The sequence below is a fragment of the Petromyzon marinus genome, chromosome 6 (assembly GCF_048934315.1).
Source record: "Petromyzon marinus isolate PM22_M1 ecotype Great Lakes invasive population chromosome 6, UKy_Petmar_22M1.pri1.0, whole genome shotgun sequence".
NCBI classification, from domain to species: Eukaryota; Metazoa; Chordata; class Hyperoartia; order Petromyzontiformes; family Petromyzontidae; genus Petromyzon; species Petromyzon marinus.
The window spans coordinates 17,617,432-17,644,452 of NC_133672.1; the positions used below are offsets into that span (position 1 = coordinate 17,617,432).

At 44.9% G+C, this 27,021-nt stretch overlaps 1 protein-coding gene and 1 long non-coding RNA gene across 2 annotated transcripts in view; both read right to left on the bottom strand.

The window, feature by feature from the left end:
* Positions 1–827: 827 nt before the first annotated feature.
* On the bottom strand, positions 828–3,909 carry LOC142923993 (uncharacterized). Its single transcript, XR_012941116.1, has 2 exons — positions 1,398–3,909; positions 828–1,272 (listed from the first exon to the last, which is right to left on the bottom strand). It is a non-coding gene; the product is annotated as an uncharacterized LOC142923993 (long non-coding RNA).
* An 89-nt stretch (positions 3,910–3,998) lies between these two features.
* Positions 3,999–27,021, bottom strand: part of FAM120B (family with sequence similarity 120 member B) — a 33,331-nt gene continuing 10,308 nt past the window's right edge. The window contains exons 6-11 of the mRNA XM_076063219.1: positions 25,911–26,095; positions 23,196–23,288; positions 6,704–6,910; positions 4,958–5,027; positions 4,156–4,396; positions 3,999–4,002 (exon numbers count right to left, since the gene is read on the bottom strand). Of these exons, the coding sequence (XP_075919334.1) occupies positions 3,999–4,002; positions 4,156–4,396; positions 4,958–5,027; positions 6,704–6,910; positions 23,196–23,288; positions 25,911–26,095 (800 nt within the window). The remainder of the gene's footprint in view (positions 4,003–4,155; positions 4,397–4,957; positions 5,028–6,703; positions 6,911–23,195; positions 23,289–25,910; positions 26,096–27,021) is intronic.

Here is a 27,021-nt window from a genome sequence, read left to right on the forward strand (position 1 = left end):
GTGAATAGATTCCGTGGGAGTTGTTTGCGTGGGAGGGTGAATAGATGGGTCACATACCTGTCAACCCCATACCCTGATTATTGTACATGGAAATTGAGTTAAGTGAATACGGCAAACAGCCGTTCAAATACGTGGAAAGAATGCTCTTATTTGTTTGTGTTTCTCGCTTGTGATGGGACTTTGTAGGATGAACGTTGATATTTATAGGGGCACGGGGTGACCATAAGGTCTGAATTGGTCTGTAATAAGGTAGGGACTGACTTGTCGCGCTGATGCTTGTGTGCGTTCACGTGTGATAGGTAATGGGATGGGTTCCTCTGTGTGCGTGTCACACGTGTAGTGCTTGGGACCCGTCGGGTTGACAGGGGTAGTCGTGTTCTTGTATCATGAACATTAGAATCGCTATTCATCGATGCATCATTATATGCCTAAGCAACTTCCACCACCAACCCCTTCCTCCACACTTGGGATCGCAGAAACACGTCTTGTGCCCACGTCTTACTGAGAGGTCGTCTCAACCGAGACAAAATACCAGCGAGTTTGTGTCGAGCCACGAGAGTTATCATCAGGAGTGGGCAAAAATCCCTCCTCCCGATGCTGCCACGTGCTGGGTTGTAGCTGTGACCAGCAGTGGAAATTAGACATTCATATTGCAGGGCCCAGATGAATACTCGTTTAAGGATAACCCAAGCATTATTATTATGGGGCCCAGAACCCTGAGTAAGATAGGCTCATGGCTAACTTAAATACCATTATATTCAAAGCCGATCACGACATCAACACATAGGCACTACAACGTTTAACGCACACAAAGTACATACCAAGAGTATGATCAATCTCTTTATTTGCTACACGCTGATAATAGACAAAAGCCTGACATGCCATAATGCCATGGTATTGACACTTCAGGTAAATTTACAGGTACATATAAAAACACATTTTGGCAGTGGGAGAGCCTAGCAGACGCCTTCGTGACAGATTATCTTCGCCGCCTGCACCTCCCAATTAGCACAGTTGCCTTCGTACGGTGCAAAAGAAGTTCAACATACACGCGCACATACAGATGAGTGAAACATCCGCAGTCGGCCTGCCTCGGGGGGACACGTGTAAAGCGGTGGTCTCATCGTTTTACCAGTAGTTTAGCTCTCATTGTATTTAACCAGGCGAGAACTCAAGAGACCAGCGTCGTCTCGTTTAGAAGGGTGACCTGTGTCACCTGTGTCACCTGTGTGTCACCTGTGTCACCTGTGTCACCTGTGTCACCTGTGTCACCTGTGTCACCTGTGTCACCTGTGTGTCACCTGTGTCACCTGTGTCACCTGTGTCACCTGTGTCACCTGTGTGTCACCTGTGTCACCTGTGTCACCTGTGTGTCACCTGTGTCACCTGTGTGTCACGTGGCGTCACTGGCGTCACGTGCACGAGGGAGACGAGAGTTCCTGCCGAGAGCTGGGCTCAACCAATGTCTCACCTTCACTTAAAAAACAAACAGCTGAGCTATTGAGTATTAAACAAACACCCTTTTGTCAGTTTGGACGCACAACCTCTTACAAATACTTCAGCCTGTATAATGCACCTGCCTTTAGAGTGTACGTGTGTAAATGTGTTATGTACAATGTGTGCACCTGTGTGTGTGCAAACATGTGTTTTTGCAAATGTGACAATTCAATAAACGTTGGCAATAAATCAATGTGGATATGAAGGTAAAGCTAACATAAACATTTATTTGTAAAGGATTTGCAATTAGAATTTTGACATCTTTGATCTTTTTTTATACTTTTACATTTGTAGGTGGCTCAGGGCCTAATGCTACGTCAGAGCACCGAGCCAAAACCACAGAGATCCTGAAAGTGAATCTGGAAAACCACCCGTAACTAAAATAATTAACTTCTAATCGTTTTGCGTTTGATTACTTTCCCCTCAATTTTGACGTCAATTGTGCACTCGGATTAAGGGCATGAGACAAAGTATCCACAACTCTCACAAACCGCTGCATCGTGCCCCATTAGGGAGCGGGAAGGAGAAGGCTCCCCCCCTAATCAAACTGCCATGTTCTTACAGATCGCCTTCAAGTGACCTCTCGTCGCCACACTGCAATCTCCCGTGTGCCCGGCTACAAGAAACGTCTGTCGCAGGGCAGTCAAATGGAATAGTTTGAACTGTTAAGAGTTGGAATATTCTTTTGAATGACTTTCGTCTGGCCAATTAAGCGTAACCACTAGAGATTCAATTCTACGCGATTTCCTCAGGCAGTAGGAAGCTGCGGTCCATGGTTTGGTATTCATAGCCACAGTCGTATAAAGGAGAGCGCTTTATTCTAATCCAATCAGGCAAGGCCCATTGTTGCCGTGGAAGATGGCAGCCCAGGCAGTGTGATGGTGGGCACGTTGAATCTTGAATCCCAAGTATTTTGTCCACACCGTTTCGATCACGATATTCAAGTCACATTACAAAGAGTTTGTGCGTGTTTTCCAAAACGACTTTCTGCATCTTAGCCATGGGTGCGGAATGTTGTTCAGGTCGTCGTTGACTGGCAGGTTTGGACTGACTTCTGACCAGTGCAGTTGGCGAAGTGTTGCAGCAGGGTCAGCAAATGTCCGTTGGTGCGATGTTTGACAGTACAGGAAGCCAGGGCAATCGCTTAGATTTTGAAGCTCCTGAGATCTGGGTTTTGATCTTCAGTTGGGCACGATGGGTTTACTCTGTGGTTGAGTACGCCTGGGCAATTGCCGATGTCCAAAGCACGTCGGCATCTGACCCCCAGCTCGTACCAGCGTACAGCAGAAACCCTCTTAACGACCATTCCCGTTAACGACGGGCTGTTGTAGGTACGGTAAATATGAAGCAATGCATTTACTAACCATGTTTCTTTCCATATTATGTATTCATGTTGTTAGTAGCTTATGTATTAATATCCATGGTTTAAATATGATAAGGTAAGTTTTTGGGTGAAAAAGTAACTTTCGATGCTATCGGAACGAATTAAGCCTCTACCATGTATCTCCTATACTCGCGTAACGACCAAATCACTTAACGACCGGTTCCGTGGAACCAATGACCGTCGCTAAGACGAGTTCTACTGTGATTGTAAATGAGCTTTCCCCCTGGCTTTGCCTGCAGCCTCTTTCATGGTGTGCATTACATAAAGTCAGCTTGCGGTCAAGTGTCACGCCAGGGTAGATCGACCTCGGGTCGCGTCGCGCCTTTTTTGCCACGGAAAGTCACGTCGAGAGTGGCGCTGTTGTCAAGGCGAAACATCGAAACACCCGAGCTACTTCTCGGTCGCCACTTGCAGAGAGTACTCTGCCATGATGTTGAAGCCGGAGTCGCGAGTGGCCTCCACCTCAACAGGATCGTGGGCTTGTTCCCCCGGGGCCATGTCGTCCACGGACACTAATTTGCCAGACGATATCCATGGCATTTTTTTGTCAGCGGTGATCATTACATTCAAGCACCCGGTTTAATCGTCGGTGGGCTGCTTGGGTTCAAAACCAAGATCTCGGCTCATCTGGTTCAGTCCATTGACCTCTGGGTGACCCAGCCACCTCTATAGTTAGTTTGTAAGCGTAATGAGAGTTAATCGTCTCAGCCCAGTGACCAATGATAGCTCAACAAACCTTTCAACTTTGACATGTTACAATGCAACTCCTTGGTTACCAAAGGGGACTGCAGTATGCAGTGTTTGGCACACGTCTTATTATCAATATCCTTCCTTATCCGCACAACCATTATCCCACGCTTCTCTCCCTTCCCTCCGTGTACCATTCCTTGACTGACTGACCCTCCAACCTCCACCCCCGAAGTCTACCCTGCTAACCCTGACTCTCCAACACAGCCTCTCCCACACAGCCTCTCCCCACCTCACAACCCTTTCCCCCTCTGTTATATCCCACGATTACCCCTTCTCCTCTACCCCCTCCCCTGCCACGCCTCCACTCTCCCCCACCCCACCTACCACCTCTCCACTATCCCCTTCCACCCCTCCACTCTCCCCCAGCTCACCTACCACCCATCCACTCTCCCCTGCCACCCCTCCCTCCCCTGCCACCTCTCCACTCTCCCTCAGCTCCCCTCCTTCCCCTGCCACCCCTCCACTCTCCCCTGCCACCCCTCCACTCTCCCTCAGCTCCCCTCCCTCCCCTGCCACCTCTCCACTCTCCACTGCCGCCCCTCCACTCTCCCTCAGCTCCCCTCCCTCCCCTGCCACCTCTCCACTCTCCACTGCCGCCCCTCCACTCTCCCTCACCTCCCCTCGCTCCACTCCTCAAATCCTGTCCACCACTGCCCATCAAACCACCACGTTCTCTCGAGCCCCGATGAGCCTGGGCACGAGGTCTCGTGTTCAATCCTCTCGGTCGGTCATGGCTCATGTGCTCACGAGTCTTCAACCGGCCGTCTGAAACGGCATGCGTAAGACGAATCGTGAAACATACTCCACGAAAAAACTGTTTATCGATGCAGAAATAGGGCAGAATACAGTCACTCAAATCTTCGTACTCATCACATTATCATTTCCTGAAAAAGGCCACCCCAATTTTCACGTTTTCATTCTTAGTCCTCTGCCGAACTGCAGTTCTTTGGCCTAAATTACTCTCTGTCTTGTCTGATCTTGAACTTAGTTTCACTGTTGGACCCCTTCCCCTCTTGGCCAATTTGTATTTTACTACAGCTGACCCACAGTACCCGTTTCTATATTATAAAAGCTGAAATATATAATACCTTAAACCACCTAGTGTGTGATCTCACTAATATGGAGGGCCATTTCCGTGAATCATCACTCATGTATTTTTATATTTAGATGTATAAAAATATCGATTGTTTCCTCTCAGGGCACTGTCATTGATGACTGTGTGGAGCTTTTGTTATTTGTGCTTGTGTACCACCGCCAATGCAGTGTCACAAAACTATGTTTTTGTGCGGTGCGAGACAGGAATGGACTGGGTATGTGATGGGATACCTGCAGATTTGAGCGAGGAGATAGATGTTATAACCTTCAACAAATCTTCAAACACACAGTGTAGATCTCCCTAAAGGTACAAGAAGACAAGAAGATATTTTTTTTTGTGCATTAGCTTTAGAAACAATGACATGGACTTTCATGACCCTTGCATCAGTGTTAGTTGAGTCAGAATTTAATATTTCAGTAAAAGTCTTCGTTTAGTCGACAACAACCGGAATAATTTTAATAAATTCACAGTCTGTGGATTTCATTCAGTGATTTACTTCGTCTAGGCGACTAAACCTGTGAAACATGTAGCCCACTCTTGGTTATTAAATGGTGGTGTGTGGGGCACGCAATTTCCTCTACCCTCAATATATCATCAGGTCAGCCAATTGGTGCACTCAATCTTTTCATACACACAAATAGCCAATTACCATATCTGGTTTTCCTCCGTGAATGTCGGTCTCTTACAACGTTACTACATATCTCACTGCGCCTTAACTTACACCCATTAGGTGCTTCTCGTCGCAGTCACGCGTTGGTCTTTGGCGGGCAGTCAGCGTCATCATCATCATCGTCATGGCTGCGTTCGTCAACTCGCGGTCTTTGTTGGCTACAAAAAACCAAACATTTAACACGCGAATATTGGTGTCACATTTTCGTCACTTGACAAAATAAACACCGCCTTCTCGAAAAGTCGATGCCCCCAAAATATGGTGAACAAATGGGCCAGTTTTCGAAGGTGATTCAGCCAACAGGATGCAGCCATGATACATGCATAAACAAGCCTCTCGTGACGCAAACTTCACGATGCAATAGAGTTTAGAAAATATGGTGGAACTTCAAAAATCCCCGACGCACATTAACTGTAATTAAGATTTATCTGCAACTCATAATTGACCCTATGAATAACATAATTACCACTCATGAAACATTATCCTGCAAACGCTTGTTATTACACACTTCCAAGCCATTGATATATACACTTCATAGCTCCATGACGTTATCTGAAAGATTACAGCACCAAAAGACGTGCAATTCAATTAATTTGGTCATTTAAAGAGGATATGCACAACAAAATGAATGTGTAGTGGGTTTGTCTATTCAACCAGCTATTTGTTTTATAAGAAAGACCTGGAAAACAGCAATTATGTTTGGATGATTAATTATACAATAATAAAAACAATCTTGGCAGAGATGATCATCTCGCTTCATATGGAAACCCAGCGATTTCATCGGAGGAGGCTACCAGAGTTTGAGTTTTTAACATCTAGGCAGTCCCAGCTTAGACCGTGAATGTGTGAGTCCCCAACCAAAGCACTGAGAATGGCACGGGGATTTGATTAAAAAAAAGCATTGTGGCACATACTGAACATCCCTGCATTTGAACTCTCCTCTTCATTCCTATTTGGAAAACCTCCATTGGGTGTTAGATATAAAAATATAGCAAGTATTGATGCAAGGCAAGTGATATAGACAGCTAATCAAGTCTGTTATAGAAATAGGTTGGAAATTCCAAGTTCTTATGCTGGTAACCAGGAACCATTGTTGAGTATAAATGAGTAGCAGTTTTTTTTCATGGAAGATAACCCCAGATGAGGATTTGGTTTCGCATCCATCCGATTGTGAGCCGCGCGCTCCACCGCTGCGCCACGTGGCCAGGTAGACAGATGTCAAGGGCAGAGGTGCACAACATCGCTCACTGATGTCCCCAGAGCAACAACACACAGAGAAGTCTCATGTGGCGAGTACATTCTGTACCTGTCCGTCCAGCAGGTCGAGGGAGGGAGCACCACGGTGTGCTTGTTGGTACTTGTGCTGGAACAGGTGGCCGTCAAACAGTTCCCAAGGCATGATGCACGACTTGGGCAGGGGCTTACCGCTCGCAGAGTTCACAGTGAGCATCGTGTGCAGGCCACGCACCGCCAGGGCGCCCAGGTGCACGGCACGGGCATCCACCACGACTTCCTGCCAGAAACGGATGCGCAAAGCAAGAGCTAATTCGACCCCGAGCTGGGATTTGCAAATCGCATCCGTCCGATCGTGAGCCGCACGCAATAACCAATGCACCGTGTGGCCAGACAGCAGAGCATTTATTGGAGATATTTGTAATACTATAATTTACTGCAAGATCTGGCCATGTCCATCTAGTGCTCGCTGAGCTGCTTTGGCATTTGGTTGCCGAACGAATACATTATGAGGTCGCACTCATTACACACAAAGTACTTGCCACAAATTAACCACAATACCTTGCTGATGTCCTCAATGAGCATAAACCATCATGCGAACTCCAATTATCCTCACAGCAGCTTTTGGCTAGCCATCGAACAAAGAATTAAAATTAACTCTTAAAACTTAGGCTAACGTCTGTTTTTCCATTCATCGATTGCTTCAACCATTTTCTGACAGTGCTTTCACACACATACACAGACGACCCTGTACACAGCAAGCAATCATCACTAATCTCAACAGCCTTCACATCTTCTTTCACTCGAAACTCGATCACATCTCTCTGCTGGTAGCATAAGTCCACCCCAAACAAATTTTCCTAACGACTGCAGTGTATCTGCGTGGCTGAGAGACAACGCCACACAAAGGTGGCTGAGCTCAGTGCACACAGGCAAGCACAATGGACATGGATAAAGACGTCTCGCTTCTACCTCATATATCAAAACAACGACATCAATCAGTTATCCGTGCTAAAACATGCACGACCTGCGCAGCTGTGTTTACGAATATGCCAGTGCACTGTGTTCTGGAGGTAACGCAGGAAGGGATATTTGTCCATCTGCTCATGCCAAGCCATATCGGATCATGACGTTGTGGTTTCTGTGCAACTGCATGGTCTTTAGGTTGGGTAAGAGTAAATTTAGTGCGGCAAAACGTGTTGCTGAACCGTTTGACATGGCAGGGAGTATGCAGTGGCTTAAGATATTCTCCGAAGACGATCATCCGATATATTCTTGTACAGCATATATTGATGTTGCGAGTTTGGTGTGTTACTGTATGCCAATGCTGGTGCTGTCTCAAACTTCGTTGAATACGTACATTTTTAATTGCTTCAAATACATTTTTTTATTTTTTTGAAGAGGTGCATGTTTGTGGACTTAATTAACTGATTTAAGGCGCGTATGTGTGTACGTATGTATGGGTGTACATTCCATGAAAAAAAACTTTTATGAAACTTGATTTTTTCAAGCAGCTGATTGATATCCAGGACAAGTCATCGGTAGGGTACACACATTGGTTATTGTGAAGTGTTCATGTTGGTATAGTGATAGCCATTTGTTCTTTAATTATGAAAGCCATATGCATCTTCTTTCCTATATCAAACAATGAGCTTCCATAACTGAGAGACTGTCATTGAAAGTGTGGGCACTCAACAAATGAGCCAGTTTAGTTCCTACCCTTGGCCTGTTTCCTTCATATATTCACTATGTACGTGGCAATGGGGATTTCCGCATTTTCTTGTCATTAGGGCACAGTTTATTTATTTCCTTAATACCAGGAAATTCCTTTTCTGTGTTACCCAACATTTTTTTCTCCCTTTTTACGATAGAAATGACCCTACAAGTCCTCCACTCCTTACACTCCGGGCTATGATCCGCAGGCCAAACGAGGCCCATGGGCTCATGTCATCCAGCCGGCGGTATCATTCAATCTTCCTGCTGCTCCAAACAGCCCACACCGTGAACGTGAAATGTAATTAATAAAGTGAGCTCTCTTGTCAGTTCAGGCGTTTGTCTGAGGGCGATGATCGGTTAGGTGCGGGACTGGGCAGCGATTTCAGCATGGTTTCAATGAGTAGTGTACGTTAATCCATGCTTTTTTAGCCCTTTACCTCTCTCGCGCTCACGTGAATCTCTCACCTTATACTGTATCTCGTTTTTAATACATTTGTAACGTATCTTTCACTCGTCTTCTTTCTACGATATACAAATTGTGCGTGCATTTCTCCCCTCTTCCAAATTCATCAGTCCTGTCTCTATATATACTTAATATATGCATGCCTTCTACGCGGCCAACAGTCGAAAACTAATCTGGCCTAGCCAAACATACGTGACAGGCAATTTATTATTCAACAATATTTTGGAGTCCTCAAGTGACACAATTGTTTTTGCACCGATGCTGTAGATTACTGTTTTCAATTTTTCTCGTCATTTTTGGTGTCCCAGGTCACTCTCGCAGATGACACTATCCTGGTCTGCCCAGTTCTCACCTGGTTAAACAAAATGAACTCAAAACTTGAAAGCAGAGAGTTTCCGTACCCTTTCCCGAAGCGATGTTGTCTCGATTAGGATTCTGTTGCTCTCTTAAAATGCATTCTGAGTCCCTTATTCTCAGGCCTTGTCTTGCTTTGACCCTTCAGTAGCATGTTTTCAATCCATTCGATGCGTTATGATCGCAATTTCCTGCTCTCATTCCTATCCTAAGGAGTTGAAAAGTACCACATATGCCCCGCTGTATTTGGCAGCTTAGTTCATTGCCGCGTGCATGTATATTAATCATTTGTTTTCATATCACTTAAGGAAGATTGCTATTTGATGTTTTTTTTTTGTGTGTGTGGATGATATAACACATGCTGCTTTTCATCTAAAGAGTTTGTCATTTTGTGACGCTGGCTGTGGTATCCACCCCAGCCGGTCTTGTGGGGGAGGGTCCCTGGTTGCGATGAGAGTGGGGTCGTATGCAGACACATTGCAATCTTCTGCAACCACGACTTGGGTCCACTGACGGTGATGTAAACATCTCGTCCATCTCACGGACAATGATAACACGACAACGTGCTCAAAAAAACAGACATCAGAACAAGTAGCCGGGAAGCTTAGGAGGGTATAAGTCCATGTCGCAGCACTAAGCCAGCTCCGCTTACATCCTGGGTTCAAATCCAGACGGTAGCCCCTGTTAAATAAACTACGTTTTCAAGTGTAGATAGCTGATGGTCTCCACTCAACCACCGATGAGTACACATAAAAAAACTACCATTACTATGAAGTATGATTGTCAAGTAATTTTAGTCCAGCACCGTTTTGCACGAAATATGGAAAGTGTGCCCCTCGTGTGCAACAGAAGATGCCTCGTGAAAGCCTCGTGAAAGGGACCTCAGCAGTTGTTGTTTTAAGTGGCCAGGTTCCTAGCCAATTATTTGAGATAAAGCAGTACAATAGGGCAATTGCAATATAATTAAGGAGGGGGGGGGGGGGGACCCGACATTGTTGTCATAGAAAACATATTAATGTATTCATATTCTTGGTTCTTTCGGTAAAGTCACGTAGAAGGGAAACAATAAAATAATAAAAATACAAAACAATAAAATTCTCACGACGTTTCGACTGCAACACAAGCAATTATCATCAGGTGTGAAAACCACACCACTTGCTGTGGTTTTCACAGCAAGTGTTTATTGTTTCCCTTCTACGTGGTGACTTTGCTGAAAGAACCAAGAATATGAATCCCTGCAGTCACGAAAGCTTTAAATCAAAATATATTAATGTATTATTCAGTGCATATAAATGGTGCTAATTGAACATACTATTTTATTTAGTCGGTTACAGCTAAAAACACGCATATGTAATACCAGTAAATAAAACTTTACTCTGTTACAAACTATGATGTCACAGACCTCTGGGGAAAGATTCCTATCTTGCTGAAACAGCCAAAACACTCAGTTATGGCAATGCGCCCCAATGTTTATAATGGACACATAAGCACATTTAGTGGAACAGTCTAACAAAAACTGAACTTCTGCAGAGAAGGCTCTTTCGTGTTTCTACAGGTCACATGAGAACATCGTTTCCGGAAGATTATTTTACATGATTGAATTAAGAACTTTAAGTAAAAGTGATTTTCTGCTCAAATCTGTGTGAGTTTGCACTCATCTGCCAATTACAACTCTCAGAAAATGTATATTCAACTTCTTTCGCATCGTACATAGCCAACCGTGGTCATCGGAGGTGCGGGGGAAGAACAACAAATTAAACACAAAGAGTAGTTTGTCTTCAGAATTTCTGAATAAAGGAAATTCCACATTCCCGAAGCAAGGAGTTTACCTCACTGTAGGAAAACTACAGTACAACTTCACATATCTGACCATCACATATCTGCCCTGGCCAATAAACCTCCCATACCCAATGCAGCACTTGTTCAGGGTGTAACTGTAATTTTATTAAAATGTTTATATATACGATTTTTTATTCGCATATCCGCCTATACCTCAGGCCCACAGTGAGTGGAATATGCGATTGTGGGCTGTTCTTTAATTTAAACACAAAGTGTGGCTCGTTTTAATTACCCCAGAGGTGCGAAGTGCCGAGTTGAACTCACAACACTAAGATCTCTCTAATGCAATGCACCACCCTGCTGGGTAAACAATTCAACAGTCCGATTCTATCTCAGTGGGCAGGGTTTCTTGTGCTCTGATGTTTACATCACAATACATCTGGCTCTTCCTGGAAAAAAAAACCTTGTTTATACCAGCTGCATTTGCAAATAATCACTGCCTTATAAACTGCAAGATGTATCAGCATCAACAAAAATGAATCTTTTATGGGCAGCAAAATACTATAATTGGTGGTCTACATGCAGGAGACCAAAGGCATTCCACATGACCCTGCAACATTCACAAGATTTATCGGGACGCTGCACCAATGTCACTTATTAAGTTGTGTGAGTAAACATGACAAAAAACACGATAATGAACCCACATTGTTTGTTAAAACCACTCAACAATTCAAAATAACGACATCACAAAATACACATAAGCTAAAGTGTGCACTCTTATTGCAGAATAGACAAGGCAAATTGGTGGTTCAAAAATGCTGTGTTTGCCGAGTGCATTTGCACTGCAGTGGCTACTGTTGCCTGCAGGTGCAGTACACAAACAGCTCAAGAAGTAGTGTACGCCTTTTGCTGTGTGCAGCATTTTATTTACAGAGAATAAAAATGCAACTGCATCTCAAGACGCAGTAAAATAAAACAGTGGGCTAAACACATCATGCGTAAAAATGAGCCATTTACGCGCTATAAATGACATTCCGTATTTCATAATCACAGGTAGGAAAGAATAGGGACGTCTAGAGGGTGGGCTTGAATAGTGGAAGGGAGGCAACAACATGGACGGACATTGATAAGGCGGTCCAGACCACACGGGAACATAGGGGAGAAGGATCGACCTCCCATCGAGCGAAGGCTGACTTGGGGCTTGTACAGAAGAAGGCATTGGTTGAGTCTACTAGTTTTATTTTACCACGTTAGGCTCACTGGGCTATATCGCTCTTTTTCAGAAGCGACCTGGCCACAAACGATAGCTCTACGAAGTGGATTATCAGGTGGAAATGTACAGCAGCAGCCAAATGCTCTAAATGCGTGTTTCTAAATGTGGAGGGGAAAAAAGCAGAGGACCTGGAGAAAAATCCACGAGACCACGAGGAGAGAGAGAGACACGCAAACTCCAAATATACAACAGGCGTCAGGGTCGGGATCGAACCCACGATCTCCTGTATACAAAGCGAGGTAGTTAACATCTCTACGGGGAGAGACATGCAAACTCCAAATATACAGCAGGCGTCAGGGTTGGGATCGAACCCACGATCTCCTGTATACCAGGCGAGGTAGTTAACATCTCTACGGGGAGAGACACGCAAACTCCAAATATACAACAAGCATCAGGGTCCGGATCGAACCCACGATCTCCTGTATACCAGGCGAGGTAGTTAACATATCTACGGGGAGAGACACACGCAAACTCCAAATATACAACAGGCGTCAGGGTCGGGATCGAACCCACAATCTCCTGTATACAAAGCGAGGTAGTTAACATCTCTACGGGGAGAGACACACGCAAACTCCAAATATACAACAGGCATCAGGGTCGGGATCGAACCCACGATCTCCTGCATACCAGGCGAGGTAGTTAACATCTCTACGGGGAGAGACACACGCAAACTCCAAATATACAAGCGTCAGGGTTGGGATCGAACCCACGATCTCCTGTATACAAAGCGAGATAGTTAACATCTATACGGGGAGAGACACACGCAAACTCCAAATATACAACAGGCGTCAGGGTCGGGATCCAACCCACGATCTCCTGTATACCAGGCGAGGTAGTTAACATCTCACCACCGAGTGAAGAGAAAATGAGGGGAGTAACGTAAGATGAAGGGGCAGGGATGAGAACAGGGGAGTTCATTACTTATCTTTGTGGTTGATCTGGGACTGATTTGGGAGCCAGTGGAGGGAACGGCTTTTGGGATGTGGCCTCACATGCGGGGGAGGAGTCTGGCATTTGGGATCGTCTGGAGTTTGGAGACGAGGGATTGTGGGAGGCCGTAGAGGGGACAGTTAGTCGTGGCCATGTGATGACGGCATGGACGAGGCACAGTCGGTCCACTAATAGCTTCCCAGATGCTGTTTTTCCTGACCCAAGAGAGATGATGGATTGCGTTGATCCTAGTACAAAAATGCAATATTATGAAAATAGATTGCAGGCAGTAGATTAAAACCATGAAGAAATGCAAAAAGCCAACATGGACGATGTTCTACAACGTTACAGTAACCGTGTGATGGAACACAGAGCGGAATCCATGGTGGGGGGCTGAAGCATAAATGAAGATAAACATAACCGCAAATTGTATCCCAAGACTCCTCATTATGTGGACGGAGGTTAAAGAGGCTGGGAACAAGACGGAAAAAAAATCTCAGAAATCAGTCGCAGAGTGCTCGATAAAAATTCTAAGAATCCCAAGCACGCTGATGTGGCACTGTCTCCAAGAGGGGGGGCGGGGGGGGGGGACCTTTAAACCGATAAAAACATGTGTTCGGAATCACAAGGATCCGATGCCGAGCAATGAATGTGGCCAGGTGAAATTTGCTCTGCGTCATTGCATCGCCATCTCGGTTGCTGATATTAACACGGCAATTGTATAACGACTGGACCCCTTCCACTTTAAAGCATACGACTGCCAATGTTGATGCGGGGCTGCATTGTCAGCAGAGGGCAAGTGCAGCATGGTGTATTGTTGTCCAGTACTGTGCTCCGAATGTCTATGCTCGCTGCCTTCACCAACCCGCACTGACTCGCATGGTGAACTACAGTCAAAACAATTCCCAATGACCGAAAGACACGGGGAGGCCTTCATCCAGCAGTGGATTGAAAATGTACTGATTTACATTGCAATTTTTACCTTACATTGTTAATCATAGTGTGGTATGTGGCCTTTCAGTTCTTCTGTTCATAGAATAAATAAAGCATAGCCACTCTTAACGACCACCCCTGTTAATAACTAATTGCTTAATGTAGTGCCTCCATAGAGCCCAATGCATTCGCTCCACGGCCATTCCCCCGTTAACGACGGACTTTTGTAGGTACAGTAAATATTAATGCATTGCTTAAACATGTTTATTTTAATATTATGTGTTTATAATTGTGTTAGTATCTTTATGTATTAATATCCATTGTTTAAATATGATAAAATACGTATTTTTGGTGAAAAAGGATAACTTTTGATGCTGTCGGAACGAATTAAGCCTTTAACATGTAGTTCCTATACTCGCGTTACGACCAACTCACTTAACGACCGGTTTCGTGAAACTAATTAGCGTCGTTAAGAGGGATTCTACTGTATTAATGATATTAGTCAACCATCTCAATGCAATTCTAGATTTGAAGCTTTCGTGACTGCAAGGATCCATACTCTTTGGTTCTATTCGGTAAAGTCACATAGGTAAAAATAAAATAACAAAAAATCACGACGTTTCAGCCACAACACAAGTGCCCTTCATCAGGTGAAGGGACTGGACTGTCCAGAGGACGTCGTGATTTTTTGTTATTTTATTTTTACCTACGTGACTTTACCGAATAGAACCAAAGAGTATGCATCCCAATGCAGGATACTCTGCTCAAGAGGCGTGCATGGGTCTTTGCTGGATAAATAACCGGTATAACGTAACTCATTTTACAGCAACGAGAGTATGTTTCTGTCATTAGGGCACACCCAGATGGGTTATTTTGCAGAAAAAATAGCCTTCTCTTACCGAGATTACATCACGAGAACAGGTAATTTAGAAATCGGGGGAAATAATGAAAGCTTGGATGATGTCATTGGAATAGTTATGCATTGGGTATTTCTGAGCTATACAATGCAAGCCTCTGTCCCTCCCAGATAAATGGGAACACCAGACTTGGTCGATGGAAAGGTCGTGTGTGGTGGAGTAAAATGTGGGTATTCCCACCTCTGTCAATATGTCCAGCCAGGGTGGTCAAGTGGGACAAAATATTCTCAAAATGGGCTCTTTTGAGCTCCATCTGGTCGACGTCCTTCCGCTAGCAGTGGCGTGAGTAGGCAATTTCACAGGTTGCACCTATGCCTTCTATGCAGTACTGTACAATATCTGAAATGCGGACGAGCAATTTAAATAGCGCGTACAATAATCCCGTTTAAAAAAAACAATACAGTGGTAACTTTGCAATGTAATACATGCTGTGTAGATGCTTTTGGCTGTCCTGTACAGCTTTCCGATGTGCATGCGGGTTGTGTCGCGTTATTTGGCACGGGGTCTGACGTTTCGCTCCACATACCAATGCTAAATATCATGATGTACAACTGCAAAAAAACATATCAGAGAGAAACGTAAAAATAAAATCTTATTTCTTACACAACCTGTTGGTCCAATGGAAGTGTCATTTCAGCAGCATTGATTCAGTACTGTACAAGCAAACTCTGCACCGGTTCTGACAGAAGGTGTCTCATCAGCTGACTCAGGCTTGCTTTAGTCAATGCTAGGGAACTGCAAAATATAATTGCGATATGAGTTTGACGCCAACTTATTTGATATATAGTATGAAACAATAACTGGCGTGGTTGTGGAGAATATAAACCACAAAATAGACAAACAGACAATGCAGCACATCGGCTCCACCTTATTAAAAATAAAAGTATTTCTTACACAACCCAACAGCCGATGCGTTGTAATTAATGCTGAATTAGGGCTGTAATTAATGCTGACTATAGGGCAGTAATTAATGCTGACTATAGGGCAATAATTAATGCTGAATATAGGGCAATAATTAATGCTGACTATAGGGCAATAATTAATGCTGACTATAGGGCTGTAATTAATTATGAATATAGGGCTGTAATTAATGCTGACTATAGGGCTGTAATTAATGCTGACTATAGGGCTGTAATTAATGCTGAATATAGGGCTGTAATTAATGCTGACTATAGGGCTGTAATTAATGCTGACTATAGGGCTGTAATTAATGCTGACTATAGGGCTGCAGGACCGGTTCAGAGAATCGTCACTTGGTGTTGGCCGTGGGCGGTAATCGAACTCGGGTCGCCGGGTTCGCAGCGCTGCGCACGAACCACTACGAGTCCTGTGCCTCCTCCCCTAGGTCGACTCAGCCTCAAATGAGTACCTGGCGTGGTGTGTAAAAACACAACGCCACTGGGGAGACAAAAGCGGCCGGGCGTGGTGCAGGCCAACCCCCCCTCGTGTGCGTGTCGGCCCTCAGATGCTACTCGCTAAGAGCACTTAAGGGCATGGGGGGGGGGTATCTTTGTCATTACATTTCGGTCTGCACAGATTGGCGATTGCCTGCCGAGAGTAGTGTCACCTGCAGGACGTGAACCACGGTGTGAGGAAGCTGGTTTTTATTTCACGCTTTATTTAATAACTCTGTTGGCATATCCTCGAATCTTGTAACTCAATTTTAACCCACTTCCCAATGTCGTATCGACTGCCAAACTTGGTATACTTATGTCATACTGATGACAATACCATATTCTAGCATTAAAAATAAAAAATATATATATTTTAAACCATCTTTTTTACATGTTATGTTTCGGCTTGGGTCTAATTGTCCACGCTCAACTGACGTTGGCTGTAAATCACCAAGGTCCCCTTACGTTGTGGCAAGCTTCGGCGCCATTTCCTGGGGTCGTGGAGTTCTTCCATTACTAGTACGGTACATTTCATAAAAGCGTGTTTTAAACAAAAGTATTTTTAAATATTACTTATTACAACGAAGGCACGGTGCCGATGGTCAGGCAAGCCTGGCTGTGTAACAAAGACGGCTGTGTCTCACTGCGGACCCACCGTGATGATTGGAAAGGCGAATACAAACATAAAAAGGGGTAACATGCTCTTATTATAATCGGATAGGCCAAAGCCACCGCTGTCGCTGATACAGGATAAGAAGTTGAAATGAGTACAGGAGTAGGGAAGTAAGCGCTCTTCATTACCAGCCATGATGTATCTGCTGCCTGATGGCAACAAAGCTCCCTGCCCTCTCATACAACCCCACCACTATGCCATACCACACAGCTCTTCCATTATTTGAATTAAAAACGTTATAAACTCAACCGTGTACACTAGTCTCGACCTTTTGTATTGCGACGGCTTGGAGCGGTAGGGGGGAGGACTTTATCCAGCAGTCGATAGATCATAGAGAGGGTTGTCACCTCTTGAGGTTTTAAAAAAAACTGGGACATGTCATGGGAAGAATATTCCCCAATACGGAAAGAGGAACTTTGTGTAAATGCATCATCTTGAATGAGTGGCCTACAATTACACAGCTGACAAAAAAAACGTGACTTCTAATTATTCTGGGAAGACTTTACAGATTTCCCCAAGACAGCAGCAGCCTTTAAAAAACATGGAACGTTTCTGGCAAAGCAGCAAAGGTGGCAACCCTACTCCAGGCCGACGACGGTGACGAATTACGCGTTTAGTTTGTTGTGCTTCCCCACACCTCGAATGAACACGGTTGGTTACGTATGGTGCGAAAGAAGCGCACCATACGTACGCACTACAGGAAGTTGCTTCATAACAGGCACACGCACACAAGCGCATGTAGGCAGCACATCTGCCGCACGGGCGTTCTGCCTCGTGCCTTGTTGACACACATGCTCGTGATCGGCCGATTACTACAAGCGAATGTGCGAGTGGCACCTGCTCACGCGGCTATATTTCACGTTTCTGTATTTTGATTGCCAGCGTGCAAACATTGAACTAGCACACTCAAAGGCCGCACCTGCCCACGACAAGGAAGGAGACTCACCATGCCGGTGTGCTCGGCCCATTCGTCTTCTGTAAAAGCCCAGATAAAAACAGAACAATACTGTACAGGGAGTCCTCGACTTAAAAACGCCCGTACTTACGAACGCCCGTACGAACGAACCAGCTTCGATGAAATATAAAATAATTTACTTAAAACGCGAACTCGCAATTGCAAACTGAACCGCAGAACTATTTTGTTCAGAGGAGGTGGAGTAAGTCTGCCTCGCTCTGGGAGTGAGTGTTTTCGTGTGTGTACGCACGTGTGTGCGACACAGTGTGAAAGTGTGAGTGTGTTGAGTGTTTGGTGTACAAAATACCTAGGCAGGTGCTTAGTTTTAGTGGGGCTGATGGTTAGGACCCCCACCTCTTAGTGGCACGCTCCAGGTTCAGCAACAGCGCCTTCAACTCATCCTCTGAGTGAGCAGCAATTACCAGATCATCGGCATAGATAACATGGTTGACCAATAGGGAGCCATCCCTCGACCGCACCCAGACATCGATCAGCCTCTCATTGTATCTGTGCAAGATGGAAATTCCTCCGGTACAGCCATGGAAAGTGTCTCGAACTACGTGGTCAAAGATTATGTTAAATAACGTGGGAGCCAGAGGACATACCTGTTGCACCCCAAGGTGAACAGGGAATGGCTCCTGGCTACATAGATTTCCCCAGGCCTGCCCACCATCATGAAGGCCATTAATGATTGTGAGCAGAGTCAGGGACTCCGAAAGTATGAATAATTGCCCACAGCCCTGGTCTGTTGATGGATCAATAGGCCTTGATCAGGTCAATAAAGCAAAAATAATGCCACCAAACAATCTACCCCTCAGCTCCCCATTCGTGATGGAGCAGTTGTGGAGAGAGTGGAGTTTCTCATACCTGGGCAGTGTGCTTATGACCAGCCCCAGTTTGACAGCGTAGGTCTCACTCCGAATCAGTCGGGCGGCATTATCTTTACATCGGCTGTGCCATGCTGTGTGGAAGCTACCTGGTCTGTCACTCCACACGAAGCTTCGGGTCTTCTCAGCCACAGTCATGTCCTCCATTCTCTACGCTTGTGAAACGTGGACCCCTCAAATGGAATATCTGTGCCGGTTAGAAACATTCAGGCTGGCATGCCTACGATCCATCCTGGGTTTAATCAGGCTGGATTGTGTGAGGAGCTCACAAATCCTTGAAATATTTGGACACATTCCCATCGGTGAGCTCCTCCGGCAGGCAAGGCTGTATTGGCTGGGTCACGTAGCCCGCATGCCCAGCCACCGCATGAGCAAACCGCTTCTCTTTGGTTGCATAGAGGAGGCTAAACGGCCACGACATGGGCTGGAGAAGAGATGGAGTGATGTGGTAGAGGAGGATGTGGAGCTGAGTGGACTTGCCGATGACTGGTACCAGCATTGTCAAGATTGGCCTCGATGGAGGAGGCTCGTGAAGGACGCTACTGGACAGTTGGAGGCAGTTGCCCGGCAGCAACAACGGACAGAGGAGCGATGCTCACAACAATTAGTGGAGCGCCGGGCGGCTAAAATACAGCAAGTTGGCACAGTAGGGGCTACAGCTGGTGCATATACTGGTCATCTTAGTCAGCCAACCCATGGCACCTGGGTCTGTTCCGAGACATTCCTGTCAGCGAGCCTTCAATACTTCATGTTGCATCAAAGTATATCTGACCTTATATTCTTGGTTCTTTCGGTAAAGTCACGAAAGGAAACAATAAAATAAAAAATATATAAAACAATAAAATTATCACGACGTTTCGACTGCAACACACGCAATCATCATCAGGTGTGAAAACCACAGCAAGAAATTTTGAAAAAAGTGGCGGTTATTTTTAACGTTAGCACCACGGAGAGCGATTTGGCAGTTTGTTCAGATGGACGAGTCCATCTATGTTCGGAAAAGAGGAGGGGGGAGACGAAAATAATGGATGCGGTCTGAAAGCCACCGTAAGCGTGAACAATCAATTAAGACCCGAAATGGTTGATCAAATCCTTCCAATGATTGCTAAGCCAGAATCCCAGCAGTCACGAAAGCTTTAAATCTAAATATATCTGACCTGGTACAGGCGCCGTGGTGACGTCACCGTCACTTAGTAGCGAATAGCGGGTATTGGTATTCGTGTGGGGAGTGGTAGCGTAGCGGTTAGCGCGGTGCGTTACAAAAGCGATTCTTGTTCACGGCCAAAACCAGTACCTGGTGCGGTGTGTAAATATCACCACTGGGGAGACAAAGGCGGCCGGGCGTGGTGTTGGCCCCCACCCCCCTTGTGTGTTGTACCGACCTTTACAAGTGCTACTCACTAACAGCACTTGCTCCTGCAGTTTGTTAATGCTATATGGGGATTATTTGTCTTTGTGTGCACGCGTGTGTGCGCGGTGCGGCGAAAAAAGCGGTAGTGCAATGGATAGCGCGGTGGTACCGACCTGGCGACCAAAGTTCAAATCCTGCTCACAATCAACACCAGTGGCGATTATCTGAATGGGACCTGGACCTCCTCTAGGTAGACTCAGCCTCAAATGAGCACCTGGTGCGGTGTGTAAACATCGCTAGTGGGGAGACAAAGGCAGCCGGATGTGGCGCTGGCCACCCACCTCCTCGTGTGCCATGTCAGCCTACATAGGCGCTGCTCACTAACAGCACTTGCCCCAATAGTCTGTAAAGGCTACACGGGGGATCGCTGTCCTTGGGGTGTGTGGCTTTGTGTGTCTGTGTGTTTGCGCGCGTGCAATTGTGGTGACTCATTAGCCCCCTTCCTTACCTTGAGTGCTGAAGCTAGCTCTAAGTGAAAATAAAACAGATTTTTTTTTTCTATTTATGTTACTTTATTTTTCGTGTTACTTACTACTAGTTCATAAAGTCTTCTCCAGGCAAAAGTTTTCAATAAATAAAATAATTAACCTGATGAGATTTATCTACGATCAAAAATATTATTTTTCCGCCAAAAAAAATCTAAAATTGTTGACGACTTGATTGTGTTCTTTTTTTTAATCAGAAATAACAAAAAATTATTAATTGAATACTGTATGAGGGGAAGCTCCTATCTTCTACCGTTTTGTTCTTTCAAAACTGCTTGAATATACGAAATATCTCAAAAACAATAAAAGACAGAACAATGGTTCTCGCTTTATTTATTTTTTGCTGTTTAACGCTCTATCAAAGGAAACAAACCGCAATCTTATATTTGGAATGGTTTCTGAATGACACCACACACAAACGTGTTTATGGGGCACTTAATATGGAGATTTGGGGGCCTTAAAATAAAAAATCTGGGCTATTCAGATTTATCCTGTTTGTGTCCTAAAAGCTACAAATGTACCAACGTTAAGCTTTCTCCCTTGTCGGGATGTACCCAAGAGGTTTTTGAGACGTACGTTTAAAGGTTTTTATTTATATACAGTATTTTTTTTACAGTGTTACATGCAAATGTACAAATTTTAATTATGAATTTAACTATGCTATCCTTTTTTTTTAACAGTAACACATTTCATAACACTGACCTATGGACATTTAAACACAGTGCATTATTGTGTTCCGACTTACGAACTGGTCTCAGGAACGAATGACGTTCTTAACCCGAGCACTGCCGTACTGTAAAACTACCACGACTGAAAACGCAGACACAACAAAACGGCACAAAGACACGCAGACTATGAATACTGCAGAGACAAAGACAAAGATCCCCCGTATAGCCTTAACAGACTGTTGGGCAAGTGCTGTTAGCGAGCACCTATGAAGGCCGGAACGGCACACGAAGGGGTGAGAGGCCAGCACCACACCCGGCCGCCTTATGTCTCCCTCTTGGCCATGTTTACACACCGCACCATTTGAGGCTCAGTCGACCTAGGGGAGGTCCAGAACCGGTTCAGATAATCATCACTGGTGCTGGCCGTGAGCGGGAATTGAACTCAGGCCGCCGGGTTCGTAGCGCGGCGCACTAACCGCTCCACCACCGCTCCCCACTGCAGAACAGTACCGCACACACAAACGCAAACGAAAGCACCACAGCTGCTGGAACACACAGAGGCCAAAACAAAGCTTACAAGACGCGCATAAGCGCAAACATACGTATGTGTACATACGCAAGTGCACAAAGATCCTATTTTAGTGAGGTTCATCTCCCCGTGGAAAGCGCACAAGCAAAAGCACAGACAACATTGGACACAATCAGCAGAGGCGTTTCAATACGCAGGTCCAATTTCCTCTTTAAATATTGCAGAACATTGCAATAAACTGCTGGCAGACACTGCTGGTTACAGGTTGAATGGCATCTTTAGTTACAGTTGACCGTGCACCTGTTTACCGTGTTGAGAAAACTGATGGCGGTACGATGAGAAACGTGTTCACGACGTTGTTTTGGCCATTTTGGATTTCTGGGTAGGCAAATCAGCAGGACGTTGTCCAGTCTCATTGGATAATAAAGTTACTTTAGAAAAATGTTCCGAAGTGGAAATTCAAACATTTAAGTCTGTAACATTTAACTTCATGGGCCTTTGTTACAGCGCGGCAAACTGTGGACTGGTTTACACTTCTTTGTATCTTAGCGGCGTGCGGCCCATCGAACAAATTCTGCTGTTTTGCCTTGTGACAAGACAACAACCTACAACACCGAACCCATTGGTTGACCGACTTAAAAACTTAAAACGTTACCATAGCGAAGGATGAACATGTTGTTTTAGTTCGGGGATGAAACAGACCCTTCATTATTATTATTATTATTGCAGTTACCCACTTCATGCCAAAACGGTGCATAAAGATGACAAGTGCGCTTTTGCCGCTTTTACAATGTCGCATGCGAGCGAGAAGGGTGAGCGCTGCGACGGGCGAGAGAGCCGGCAACGGCGCGCACAGCCGAGGGTCGGGACTGCGCGAGTGATTTAGCCGAGAGCAACGGAGAGGAAGGGGAGAGAGGGGCGATGGCGAGGATTTGACGCGGGTGGAGTGTTAGGGAATAAGCGCCGTACAAGCCTGGTACTCGGGGACGTAAATAAAAACTGAACGCACACTCACATAGACACGTAGCTTTCTTGACATTTACTTACTTTATTTGTTCGAACCATTGTACAAACGCTCGTGAATGCAAGTGACGGCTGGCGTGAGTTTTAATTGTGCGTGGCAATCTATATTACACCGGAAAATGCAGGATAACAACAACACGTGCATTTGTACAAATGTGGTGATATAAGCACATACCGGTAAACGAGCAAGGCGCTGGGCATCCATTTCTTTGAGGCGCAGAGCTTGGGCAAGCAATGCTTTCACATCCTCCAGGTAGAACGTATCGATCTGGAAAGAAAGAATCCCACCGCAACATCTTCCACCACTCGAAAGTAAAGAGAGCACAGCATTTCGATTTGAAGCTTTCGTGACTGCAAGGATTCATCTTCTTTGGTTCTTTCGGTAAAGTCACGTAGAATGAGAATAAAATAATAAAATAACACAATAAAATTCTCACGACGTTTCGGCCACAACGCAAGCGGCCGTCTTCAGGTGAAAGGTACAGAACTGTCGGGACGACAGAGCTTCAATGAACGATGTTAAGATTCGTAGCGACTTTTAAGCTGGTTGGGAGAAGTGAGGCACCTTGACAAAGGGGTTTACATATCAATAGCTAAGGGATTAGCTTGTGACTGGTCACGGAAATGGCTATGTTAAAGTCAAAACCTACACATCCACGGAGGCAACTAGTAATTTAGCATTGACATAGCTAAGGGATTAGCTTGTGACTGGTCACAGAAATAGATGTAAAGTCAAAGCCTACACATCCACAGAGGCACCTCGTACATGGACGCCAAAGGGGACAGCAACAACTCAACTGTCATACAGTAAAGCGATGTGAAAAACCTAATTCTAAATTACATCAATCTAATAAATGTACTCAATATATTTTTCAATAAGCTGAGCTATTAACATTAACTGGGTATACACTACACTATATAATGATATCATATAGTAAACCAATACAAACTAAAAGATAAACTACCTCACCATATAACATTGTGATATAACATTGAGGTATTTTATATTTTAGTTTTTATTGGTTTACTATATGATATTCATTATATAGTGTAGTGTATACCCAGTTAATGTTAATAGCTCAGCTTATTGAAGAATATATTGAGTACATTTATTATATTGATGTAATTTAGAATTAGGTTTTTCACATCGCTTTACTGTATGACAGTTGAGTTGTTGCAGCCCCCTTTGGCGTCCATGTACGAGGTGCCTCTGTGGATGTGTAGGTTTTGACTTTAACATCTATTTCTGTGACCAGTCACAAGCTAATCCCTTACCTATTTCAATGCTAAATTACTAGTTGCCTCTGTGGATGTGTAGGTTTTGACTTTAACATAGCCATTTCCGTGACCAGTCACAAGCTAATCCCTCAGCTATTTGATATGTAAACCCCTTTGTCAAGGTGTCTCACTTCTCCCAACCAGCTTAAAAGTCGCTACGAATCTTAACAGCGTTCATTGAAGCTCTGTGGATGTGTAGGCCTTTACTTTAACATCTATTTCCTGTGACCAGTCACAAGCTAATCCCTTAGCTATTTCAATGCTAAATTACTAGTTGCCTCTGTGGATGTGTAGGTTTTGACTTTAACATAGCCATTTCCGTGACCAGTCACAAGCTAATCCCTCAGCTATTTGCACAAGCTAATCCCTTAGCTATTTCAATGCTAAATTACTAGTTGCCTCTGTGGATGTGTAAGTTTTGACTTTAACATAGCCATTCGTGTGACCAGTCACAAGCTAATCCCTTAGCTATTTCAATGCTAAATTACTAGTTGCCTCTGTGGATGTGTAGGTTTTGACTTTAACATAGCCATTCCTGTGACCAGTCACAAGCTAATCCCTCAGCTATTTGATATGTAAACCCCCTTTGTCAAGGTGCCTCACTTCTCCCAACCAGCTTAAAAGTCGCTACGAATCTTAACATCGTTCATTGAAGCTCTGTCGTCCCGACAGTTCTGTACCTTTCACCTGAAGACGGCCGCTTGCGTTGTGGCCGAAACGTCGTGAGAATTTTATTGTGTTATTTTATTATTTTATTCTCATTCTACGTGACTTTACCAAAAGAACCAAAGAAGAAGAGCACAGTATTCCCTCGTTATTTGCGAAGGATACGTTCCCGAGATGCTCGTGAACAGCAAATTTTGTGCACAGCGATTAAATACATGAAAATGATCATAACACAAAAAATTAATACCTCTTTATTATAAACATAAAGTAAATTAATTTAAATATTAACATATTAAATAATAGGTTCTAAATGAACTTAGCTTAAATTATAATGATCCTTTACATGATGACTTTATCTCATCACTTTCTCTCTCGATGCAATCGTGTCGAGACTTCGAGATGCGATTCACGGACAGCCAAAATCGTGGATAGCAAGTTCGTGAATAACGAGTGAATAATGTTTACAATAATAACAACGCAAAAATAATGACAGGCCCTTGTCAAAAAACGAAGGTCTCCCCATGCCGTGTTGGTCATGGGAGTTGTTTGACCATACTTCCTCACACTGGTCAATGCAAGTTGGTGATGGGAGGTGCCAGGACCAGTTCGGATATCACTCACCACCTATGTTAGCAGTGGCCTGAATTAAAATTCAGGTTGCACGTTTCATACAGCATGGTGCACTAACTACTGTCTGTCCACGCTCCTTTACACCGTGAAGCATGCGTCAGACATTAACCAACCCAGATGCAGTTATCCCACCGCACTCCGGGCATTTGTCCTGTATGTATGCATAGGCTACAGCGTTGTGTCAATTACTTGCCGACGTGTTTACGATCGCGTGGTTGCGGAGTTATTGCCACAGATCTGAACGACACCTACAGAGCAAGCTGCAATGCAATTGGGGGGAAGGGGGGTGAAGGAACACAAGTGTAGGTAAACGAACCTGCGTTGCCATGTAACCCAGCAAGCAGCAGAGAGCAGTGTGCCCCGACTGCAGGGCAACCATGGCCGATTGATGTCCCGATAGGCCGAAGCATGCCAGGAAGGTCCGCAGCCGCCACTCCGCCACATGCTCTGCATCCTTCTCCGCCGCGGGCTGCCACAGCGAGCGTGCCTCCAGCGTCCCCCCTGCACAACGCAGTGCAAGCCTCACGTCGTGTTCCCATGGGTCGCCTTGCTCGAAGGTTCGCGTAATTTTCGATTTAAAGCTTTCGTGACTGCAAGGATTCATCTTCTTTGGTTCTTTCGGTAAAGTCACGTAGGATGAGAATAAAATAATAAATTGATCAAATAAAATAACACAATAATATTCTCACGACGTTTCGGCCACAACACAAGCGGCCTTCATCAGGTGAAGGGACGAGACTGTCTGGTAGGACAGCGCTGGAGTGAAAGAGCCACGTTCAGATCACGGCCTTTAAGCTGTGTGAGAGGAACAAAGCGCCCTCAACTTCAGCACCACGGATAGCTACGGGCTCCGTTCAGACGGACGAGTTCGTCCATGGACGGAACAGATGAGGGGGAGAGAGACAGCTGCGAGGCCCTAGTATACTCCATGTTGTAAAACCATACCATTAACCGTGGTGTGAGAGGTATTAAGAGGCAATGCTGGCGAAAGAGCTGTGGTCTGAAGGTCATCGTAAAAATACAATTAAGAACAGAAATGATTTAAAACATCTTTCCAGTGGTTACTAAGCCAGAATCCATCTTCTCGGTTGAAATTGTCTCTGTGCTTGTATATGTGAATGGCCTCATGAACGAATCTCTCATGGTAGCCGGTTGGTTTGCAAAGAACCTCCGTCTTGGAGAAGTCAATGTCATGTGAGCCCACTGAATTATAACAGTGATCTGCCACGGCAGAGGAGTTCGTCCTACCGTGTTTCAAGTCTGCTTTATGTTCGCGGATGCGGTCCGAGATATGTCTTTTGGTTTCTCCAATGTAGCTACTACCACAGAGGCACTTTAGTTTGTAAACGCCCGGGTACTGTATGTCTGGAACAGCATCTTTTACAGATGGAACTAAATCACGGATTTTATGTACTGTTTAATCGGAC